This window comes from Nuphar pumila, chromosome 2 (genome assembly GCF_984573655.1).
Source record: "Nuphar pumila chromosome 2, dmNupPumi1.hap1.1, whole genome shotgun sequence".
Classification (NCBI taxonomy): domain Eukaryota; kingdom Viridiplantae; phylum Streptophyta; class Magnoliopsida; order Nymphaeales; family Nymphaeaceae; genus Nuphar; species Nuphar pumila.
In genome coordinates, this window is record NC_143250.1 from 127,625,231 (window position 1) to 127,635,790 (window position 10,560).

The following is a 10,560-nucleotide window of genomic DNA, read 5'->3' on the forward strand; positions in this document are numbered from 1 at the left end:
TTTTTGGCCAAACGAAGGGATGTAGCGGGTAACGATCAGCAGCCACATACGTAACGGCCTTCCATTTGAACCACGCTCGGCACCTTTAGGATCCACCGGTATTCGTGGTCCCTCAAGCTCCAAGCCAAGAACCTTATCGACCACCGTCGTTGCTGCTGCTCGCCTCCGAGCTCCCCATCATGGCGGCAACCCTCGGCAACCATTTACCTCCCAAAACACACAACAGAACGAGGAAAAACGGCGTCTGGAAACCCACCATCATGGTGAAATCGTGCCGTTGCGAGGCAATCGGCACCGACAGCCGAGCAACGGCCGGCGAGAGTCGAGCCACTGTGAAGAACGGCGGCGACTCGCTGGTAATCTGCAGGGTTATTAACGGGATGTGGCAGACGAGCGGTGGTTGGGGGAGCATCAACAGGGACGACGCCGTCGACGCCATGCTTCGCTACGCCGACGCCGGGCTTACCACCTTCGACATGGCCGACCACTGTGAGCTCCTTTCTGGTTCTCCTGCTGGAGTTTGGTCTCCTTTTCCTTTGAATTCTAGTTTTCCTTTTATGAAAAATGATGAATTCTTACTTGATTTGAGTTGTTGGGGAGTCGATTTTTCAACTTTTTTATTACAGAGTGGGCATGATGAAATTGCCCAACAAGAAAGAAAAGGTTCTTGTTTTGTTGTTTAGCGGTTTTACAGATGCAGTTTTATGTCGAGGCATAAGCATGAAAGAGTGTGTGTGTGGGTGGAGAAAGTGGATTGCTGCTTTGATTTTCATGAATCTTGGCTGACTGTTCTTTTTGCTATAAAATCTGTTGGGAAATTGACCACCTCCATTAGAAATTTGTTCCTGAAATTATTTTAAGAACGTTATGTTTCAGATGGGCCTGCAGAGGACTTGTATGGCATTTTCATCAACAGAGTTCGGCGAGAGCGGCCGCCCGAGTTTCTTAATGGGGTCAAGGGGTGAGTTGGAAGTGCACGGTCACGTTCCTCTTGTATTTGAGAAATTAGTGAACCAGATGCATTAATCATGCCATTACTATCATTGAAGGGACTAGAAATGCATGTGTCTGACATGACTTTTGTCTGGAAAGGGATAAAATAAGTCTAGCATGTAGGCTCAAAGCCATGTTTGTTCAGTAAAAGAAGAACCTCCATTGATCTCTTTTCGCTATTGCTGTTTGAAATTTCCGTTTTGCTTTTCTTGGTCGCCCCTTTTCGCTCTGTTTCTCCAGAAATTGACTGTTAAGTTTGGATGAAATTATTGTGCTAAGTCAATCTTGCAAGTGTCTTGTATGATTGATGCAATGCCTTGAAAACTATTTTCAACAACATTCTTGATTTGTTACTTGCTTGATAGGTCTAGGCTTTGTTGATATCGATGCAGTGTAAAAAACAAATTTAATTTCCTATGTCTCACTATGTTCTATATTATTAGGCAACTTCCAGCTTATGCAAGTTCCTGAGTCTCTATGTTTTATGGTCGTATTTAACTTCAAGTTTTAACTAGTTGAGAATTCTTATCTGCTTTTGACAATCTAATTGCAGAGTATGAAAATTTGTTACTTCAACTTTATCTAGTTCTTCTACAAAAAAAGACCTTTTGTTGGTGAGTTTTGAGGTCTTGTATGCAGTGAGATGCTTTATGGATGTTTCAATATCCTCAATTACTTTGAATTTTCTGGCGATATCTGCCTGTTTATTTACGATATTAATTTGTAGCCCAGTATATTGTTATCACATTTGCCCTTTTTTCCTTGAAGGAGAATGATTTTCTATTAGAAATTTGAAAAGTCTTGGTGTGAGAATTTTTGTGCTTGTTCTGAAGACACATTTATGTAAACGGAGGTGAAGTTAGTACCATGGGGAGCATCATCATGTTATTTTTGTTGCTTGGATATATGGGTATTTCTTAGTAAACAATAATTTACTTTATCAGAAAGTTAGTTGGTTATCAAGGCTTAAATTGCATCTCCCTGTGAATTGTTTATGAATTAGATAGTTTAACAATTAATCACTATACTCTGTTTTTAGGTACAGAAATGCAAGCTTCCGAATTGTATTTTAAAAGTTGCAAATGTTTTGCAGCCTTACCAAATGGGTGCCTCCCCCAGTTAAAATGACAAGTAGCTATGTTCGCGATAGCATTAATGTTTCTCTAAAGAGAATGGATGTTGCCTGTCTGGACATGCTTCAGTTTCACTGGTATCTGATTTTTTCACTTGTCTTTATTCTAATAGCACTGTTAATTTGATAGATAATAAGAAAAGCATTACCAAGATGCCAAAGACAATCCACTGTCTGCTCTGACTGATTTTTGAGATGTTAGTTTGTAATGTAACTTGTTTCTGCTTTGATTAGGTGGGATTACTCAAATCCTGGGTACCTTGATGCATTGAAGCATCTAACAGATCTGAAAGAAGAAGGTTTATTCTATTTTTTGCATGGGTTACTTTCTTTGTGTTTCACAACTTGTGGGTATTCCTCATTGATGCATTCATATGCAGGAAAGATTAAGACTGTGGCTTTGACAAACTTTGATACAGAAAGATTGCACATAATACTTGAAAATGGGATCCCAGTTGTTAGTAACCAGGTAATAGCTCTCTCTTTGTTGGAACTTTGGTTACTTTTTAATAAAAAGTCTTTCAGCAAATAATTTAGGGTTTGATGCTTGATAGGTACAACATTCTGTTGTTGACATGCGCCCTCAACAGAGAATGGCAGAATTGTGTCAGCTTACTGGAGTTAAACTTATAACGTCTCTCTCTCTCTCTCTCTCTCTCTCTCTCTCTCTCTCTCTCTCTCTCTCTCTCTGTGTGTGTGTGTGTGTGTGTGTGCATGAAGGGTGCAGTACAATTTTGTTGTTAATATGATCTCATCTTCAACATGCAGGTATGGGACAGTGATGGGTGGCCTCTTATCTGAGAAGTTTCTTGACACAAACATATCAATTCCTTTTGCAGCTCCACCGTTGAACACTCCCTCCCTTCAGAAATATAAAAGGGTAAGTCACTTTTTTAGAAATTTTCAATCTTCTAGATCCGCCTTATGTTGAAAGTTTCAGAGTTTTGGACAAAGTTAAAAAATGTACTTTCTTGCTTAGGCCTTGGTGATATTTTTGCTATTAACATCTGTAAAACGTGCTTGGTGTAAGCATATAGCTGCCTACTTTCCTGAGCAGATCTGGCTTTCTACAATTTAAACGGAGTGAGATCAATTGTGGATGACTCTGATGGGTCCTTCAAATATTCACTTATAGAGGCTTCTGTCCTCTTAGGCCTTTGTATTGATTTAAAGGTGATGCATGTCTCTATTTGGCAGATGGTAGATGCATGGGGAGGGTGGAATCTTTTTCAAGTACTGCTTAAGACACTGAAGAAAGTAGCCGTGAAACATGGGGTTTCGATACCAACAGTTGCTGTTAAATACATACTGGACCAGGCATGTCAATCTTCATACCTTACAAATAAATGTGGTTCCTCTGATTGTCATGACTTTGGTTTCTGACATACAGGAGTAGCATGACCTACTTAGATTTATAAACAACCAAAAAGCCACCTCGATCGGTATGGGTTGGATATGCAGGATTAATCTGTTGAAAACAAATCCAGTCACCAATCCAACCCAGTTTACTATCTAATTTGTAATTCCTCTGCACAAGTTTGACAGTTTTGGTTGTAAAAGAGTTGTAATTGCTTTGTCCTATGCAGCCCTCAGTTGCAGGATCCATGATAGGGGCAAGATTGGGTCTATCCCAACATATAGAAGATTCGCTTGCCATATTTTCTCTGGAGTTGGATGAAGAGGACAAGAGCAGTATTGAGTCAGTATCAAAGAAAGGAAGAGATCTGCTTGAAGTTATCGGTGACTGTGGTGGCGAGTACAGACGTGCATAGGTACTGGACATGATACCAGGTTGATATACAGATGAAGTCTTTTGATACTTAGGAAGCTCTTTTTGGATTTTTTTTTTGTTTATTCAGAGGGTGGTGGGTGGTAAAACTGTGTTCATGTTCAGAGGGTTTCTTTGTTTTATTTTGTTGTATAATACCTTTTTTTCAATCCTCAATCTCTTTGGGGAGTTGGGATGTGGCCGTCAAGTCGCTGATTGCATAACCGGCTTAACATATCTAGAATACCTCCTACAGGTATTTTCATTTTGCTGCACTTTTTCATCTTGCTTTCTGTTCACTGTTAAAGACACTTCCTTTTGATGGGAGTTCAGATCTGATATGAGCCTGTGCCTCGATCCCCATGTCCATGGATATCTGGTTGAGATCAAGGTATTCAAACGCACGTAATTGATTTGTTGTAATAGAGGACGAAAAATATCTACAAAAGGTGGCAGGGTTCCCTCGTTTCTATTTTTTCTGATTTGCGTGCGCACACACACACCTATTCGACTTAAGTCCCTAGTTTTCACTTAGGGATGGCAGTGGGGCGGGGCGGGGGACAAGGTCTCCACCTTCGCCCCGCCTCAAGATTTTATCCTCCACCCCCGCCCCGCCTCCCTGGCGGGGATGGATTTTATCCTCCACCCCCGCCTTCATCCCCGTTTCATGTCCTCCATCCCCGGTTCAAACGGGGATGAGGCGGGGATATTGCGGGGAAAAGTGGTCGGGGCGGGGATGAGGCGGGGACGGGGAAAAGTGCACACCCATCCCTGCCTCCACCCCCGGACGGAGATGGATTTTAACCTTCGTCCCCGCCTCCATCCCCGTTTCATACCCTTCATCCCCACTCCGAGGCGGGGAAGGGCCCCGCTTTCCCCCGGTCCACTGCCATCCCTATTTTCACTCAAGAATTGGTCTTTGGAATAAAAAACTGATGTAAATCCAAATCAAATTTACAGAAAAAAACCTAACTAACCACGATTTTATCTATGAAACGCAGGAAATATAAAGGGAATTGCAAGAAATTAATTGAAAACAAGAAATAATTGGAAAGTCACAATTCTGTTTTCAACTCAACTATAGAACTCTTAAATTTCTCATCTTTTTATATATGAGGGTTCTTAATTAGAATCAAACAAACATTCTAATTTTGATAAACACTAATTAAGATAAGTTCCTATTTGGATGCTCTGAAATTTGATGTTGCTCCAAGCTTCACTCCATTACTTGAATCCAATCAAAGAATGCATTTGGACTACGTTGGCTTGTGAACTCAAGAATATCAAAATTATCATATTCGACACATCCAATATTCTAACCATTGTTTTGTAGTTTTTGATGGATGTTTAGATCCAAGGACTTGGGGGTCAGGGTCATTTATGGTTTGAGACAAATTGAAACTTGTGAATCATGTACCGGGTTAGGACTTGGATAAGTAGGCATATATGTTGGAATATGATCTGATTGGTTTGAGCAGATATTTAGGTTATAGTAAAAGGGACGGCCACGATGTTGGCATGAGCAAAAAAGCTCATGTTCAGCATGACCTGATCTGTTTAGGAAGATCAAAGTGACTAGTTCTGGTTTTGGGAAGAAACTCAATTCTCTTTTTCAGTTCAGGAGAAGGAAAAGAACGAAGAGTGAAGGGGAACCAGTTCCAAACCACCCTTCTTCACCGTTGATAGTTTTGGGAAAGGTAGAAAGAGGGCTAAGGTTTGAAGGTCCACTGACAACCATCAGTGAACCAACGGCTACTGGGGTCCTTCCCACTTAGCGAAGGTTGGTATGGTGCTGTGAGTGTTGGATGGGTGACCTGATTTGACACTATTAGTGGGCCACATAATGGGAAGACAGTGGGTGGAAGTTACCTACGCAACTGTCTTTTTCCCAGGGTAGACTGCTTTAGCAACAAGTCTAAGCTCATCATCGACCTAAAGCCTGGGCTCATCGTGGGGGTCGACCGGATAAGGAGAAAACCGAACACCCGCACACACATTCTATGGCATCTTCAGGTACACTTTTTGTGTATGTTGATGCAGGAAACACCAACATTGGGTTTTGGGCTGTGTCGGGGTGGCTGGTCTCGCCGAAGATCCAGGAGGCCGAGTGTTGGTCTCCATCGGCGGCGGTTTGCCATGAAATGTCGCCGAAGGGGGGATGTTTTTGTCGGATTACTGACGTTCGTTCGACGACGTATGGCATCCGGGGTTTGAAAACCCCCTTTCTCTGCTCCTTCAGCCGTGGGGCTCTGCCATCACCAGAGAAACAGGCTGATCGTCATGGGGCGATATGCCTAAAGAGGCGGTCGTCGGTAGTCGGCACCGCTGGGGTGTCGTCGGGGGCATTAGGGCTCCTCTGAGCATCGGTTGCCGTCACCATCAGGATATGCAGAGGGTTGAATGATCTTACCTGCATCGTTGCGTTGCAGGATGGTTTGTCGACGTCGGGTTTGCCGCAGGATGTCACCGTCGGGTGACATGCGGCATCCGAAATCCCCCTTTTCTCAATATCTGTGGCCGTCAGGCTACAAGGGTTTTTTTCACCGAAAAGAGGGGTGTAGGTAGCTGTTAGCCGTCGTCCTCGTTGGAATCGTTGGATCTGCTGAAGGTCGTCGCCTCACCAGCTGCATCACCGACGATGTCCCCTATCTCAAGATGCGCAAATCAGGGATTCCAGAACCCTTTACCTTTGGGTTTTCGTCGGGATGCGTTGTTGAAGATCGTTGGTCGCCATCGTCATCGCCATTTGCTTTCGGCCAACCGCCAGTGGTTGTCGCTGTGTTGCGACATGGGTTGCCGCCGAATAGGCAACAGACTTCTCTGCTTTCCTCCTCAGACCACCAGGGTCGAAGGGGTTTTCTTTGTCGTCGGTGAACTCAGGTAGCAGAAGTCGCCATGGAGTGACGTTGGTCACTGGCAGGCGCATGTGGGTCGCCAGATACTGTCCTCTTTTACATTTCATGTTTAGATCGTGAAATCCTTCAGTTTCCGAGAAACCGAACGCATGATCTTTTACGTTTTTATCGGGCGACCCGGGTTAAACCAGGTATTTCAACCCAATGGAGACCCGATCTGACCCATTTTGGGTGGATCGGGTCTGCCAAGATCCACCTGAATCTGGTCTGCGGTTTTGTCCCAAGACCGGACTCAGACCCATAAGGCATCGGGTCTGGATCTGATCCTGTAGACTCGGACCCATTCAGTACCGAGTCTGGGTATGGGTCAGAACCAACGTTTTGGATTGGGCTAAGGATCTGATCCCTTAGATGGACCCGAATCCACTAGGGTTTGGGTCAGTGATCGGATCCAACCCGGTTGGATCAGAGTGAGACCCATTTGGTTTCAGGTCTGGCCTGATCTGGTTGAACAGGGTCAAGATCCAAAATATTTTGGATCGGGTTGTGATCCAGACCATCAGGTATTCGGGTTCAGGTCTAATTCGGAAGACCCAGATTCAGTTTTAGATTGGGTTATTGTCCGGACCCATTTGGTTCTGTGTCTAGTCCGATCCAGCTTGTACCGCGTTAGACCCGAATCTGGTTTGTACCGGGTCAGACCCAGATCCAGTAAAGACCCGGATCCAGATTACACTGGGTCAGACCCGGATCTCGCTTATACCGGGTCAGACCCAAATCTAATATAAACTGAATCAGGATCCTGGCACTGTGTGAAACTGAATCGGATCTGTGACTAATTCGGCTCTTTCAGGAACCGGTTCGTTGCCATTTTTTACCGATTCCTTCCAGTTTTTCACCGGTCCAGAGAAGCTAAGACCCTGTTTTCATAAATATATGAAGATACAAAAAATTTAGAATTAGATTATAGGGTTTTATGAACTTGTGTTCATACTTAGTACCGATTCATAAGGTTCAGAACCGGTTTGAACCCTTAGATGATCAGTTCTGGGCTGTTTGAGACCAGTTCAGGGTATTTTCAGACCGGTTCTTGCTTGAAGACTCTGAGTTTTACCCATATGAGCATGTTTTTGTTATTTTTCATGCTTTATAAAGTGTTCATTGTAAAGATTGCACGACTTATGCATGCTAATTCATGTGTTCTATGTTGATTAAGTTGTGCATAATGATTTTAAGCGTGAATTATGATTAAATTCATGATATTTTATCATCAAAATTAGTTTATGCATATAAGTGGAAGCATGAACTTGTATTTTGACGATATAAAGTATATCTTGTCATGAATATAGATGCATTAAAATGTGTGCATGGGCATGCTCCATAATATGAATATGTTTTCAGTAAAAGATCTTGATTGACTGATTCATGTAATCACCAAAGTGATCTGAGTTGTGTTGATTGAGTATTCTATGTACCATATTAAGATTTGTTATTATGATTGTGTGTGAGTTTATGAAACATCGATTCTACCCAAAGGTAGGTCATTGCGTTCCCAATTCACACAGAGTGTTATAGTAGATGTGTATTCCAGCCTATGAAGCATGTTCGTACCCAAAGGTACAATGCTGAATTGCCTCTACTTACATGATCTGCTAGTTTTACCAACTGAAGTCAATTTCTTGAGAATTGAAGAGATGAAGCAACTATCAATATTGTTGTTTCCACCAAAGTGAAACGATATTGACTCAACTATGCTTGTCTCATAAAAGGTGAATAATAAGGGGTCTCATGTTTACCCTTTTAATATAAATCTCGTATAGAGCGATTTATCTTTCACTCATACGGAAAATAGAACAATTGTTCTAAAGGTTGTCTATGAGAAGTTGGAGCACTTAAAAGGATGTCCATAAGAAGTAGGAGTATTCGAATAATCCTAGCCTGTTGCTTTTGCAATCATGAGTGACTCAAAATATTCGAGGTGTCATCTCTCACTGTAAAACAGTGCAGGAATTTCTGAAATCCATTGGGACAGAAATTTTATACAAGATTTTATCTCAGGCCATTTGAATATAAAGTTTCAGTATGGATCTTGGGTTCTATTAAGAAACCACTAAAGATCTTTTGTGATAATGAAGCATCTATGTCCTTTTCAAATAACAACAAGAGCTCAATCTCGTGTCGACACATAGAGTTAAAATAATTTATTGTTAAAGAAAGGACTGAAAATCATCTGGTATGTATTGATACAATTGGGATGAAGGAAATGACTTCAAATCCCCTTACTAGAAGGCCTAGCACCGGGATTGTATTCCCAACATTAAATGGGATAGGTCCTTTTGATTTCTTCTTTTATATAAAAATACATTATATGATCACATTTGTGTATATAAATTTGATTCTCTATGGCTTTGTGTATTGTTGATTTTGCATAAAGGATCTCTCATATGGGTTAGAGAGAATAACAAAACAACAATATTAAAGGACCAATAGAATAGGTAAGCGACCAATCTATTGATAAAGATAATTTCAGCATGCTAAATCACTGAAGGTGAATTATATTATAGTACATGGGAATATGACATTTCATAAAGGAGTGTTCATCTTCATGACTCATTTGATTCATCTATGTGATAATGGGTAGCACATGAAGAATTAAATTGCGCTAATGGTATAAACCTCGATTTAATGCACTTTTGGTGTCAATAGGTCAAGTGGGAGAATGTTGGACATAACGGATCTGAGCCCAACCCATTTGGGTGACCCAATCTGACACCATTAGTGAGCTACATTAGTGTGCCACAAAATGGAGAAATAGTGGGTGGGAGTTACATACGTAACTGTCTCTTTCCCATTATATAAAGGGGTAGACTGCCATGCCATGAAAATGATGAGAGTTTCGCTGTAAGTCTACCCAAATTCCACATTTAGTTTACGTGGTATAGGGTCTGGCTCATCATCGACCTAAGGCCTGGGTTCATCGTGGGTGTCAACCGGATGAGGAGAAATCTGAACACCCACACGCACACTCTATGACATCTTTAGGTACGCTTTTTGTGTATGTTGATGTAGGAAATGCCAATAGTGAGCACCTTACTACCCTCCTTGGTGGTTGACTGGAGGGTGGGAATCTCACTGTCACACTCAGTCCGGTTGCTGGTTAGGGACCAGCATGGTGAGTCCAACGACCTCTCTCACTTTTGGTTGTTTTGATGATGTAACACCCCAATTTTTATAACCCAAAATTGGTGAAATTTTTTTTTTTTGAAATACATTTAAATCTTTTAGCAGTTAACAGCGGAAAAACACATTGGGCATAAAACTTGGCGTGCTACTTCAGATGAATGCTTGCAACCATATAATTATGGAATTTAAACTTTAACAACTAATTAACCATGCATGAAATAAAATCAAGTTTCATAATATCCAAAATTTATCACATTTGTCATTGAATTGAATTAAAGTAAAATCAGAGTTCAGAATTCATGAAGCAGAGGAAAGGTAGGCTCAGTCCCCGTCGCAACCTTTCGTCTTCGCACGTAAGTACCTACTTATTACCTGAAAATTTTTAAACCATATAGGGTCAGACAACATGTCTCAGTAGAGTAATTATGCTAAACTTGTAAGACAGAATAACAAGACAAGGATTTCAATAGAAATTTCATGGTTTAACATTTAATTTAACTTAAACAATCATACAACAAAGCATGCATGTTTAGAATTTTCATACTTAACAGAAAAACATAAATCCATACATTCAAAATACAAAATGCATGAACCATTAAAATGCATGACTTACCATATGCAGAAGCTCT

The 10,560-nt window shown here is 41.4% G+C and overlaps 1 protein-coding gene across 1 annotated transcript; it reads left to right on the forward strand.

The window, feature by feature from the left end:
• On the forward strand, window positions 1-4,162 carry LOC149847062 (NAD(P)-linked oxidoreductase superfamily protein). The gene is made up of 9 exons (XM_089996777.1): window positions 1-489; window positions 877-961; window positions 2,087-2,203; window positions 2,360-2,424; window positions 2,506-2,594; window positions 2,680-2,759; window positions 2,894-3,005; window positions 3,323-3,442; window positions 3,712-4,162. The coding sequence occupies exons 1-9, from the start codon at window positions 180-182 to the stop codon at window positions 3,895-3,897; spliced, it is 1,164 nt and encodes a 387-aa protein (XP_089852903.1). The 5' UTR covers window positions 1-179; the 3' UTR covers window positions 3,898-4,162.
• The last annotated feature ends 6,398 nt before the right edge of the window (window positions 4,163-10,560 follow it).

Coding starts and splice junctions, on each gene's coding strand:
- LOC149847062 (XM_089996777.1), top strand. CDS start 180: ATGGCGGCAACCCTCGGCAACCATTTACCTCCCAAAACACACAACAGA. Junction 2,204..2,359: donor GACATGCTTCAGTTTCACTG/GTATCTGATTTT, acceptor TGCTTTGATTAG/GTGGGATTACTCAAATCCTG. Junction 2,595..2,679: donor TCCCAGTTGTTAGTAACCAG/GTAATAGCTCTC, acceptor GATGCTTGATAG/GTACAACATTCTGTTGTTGA.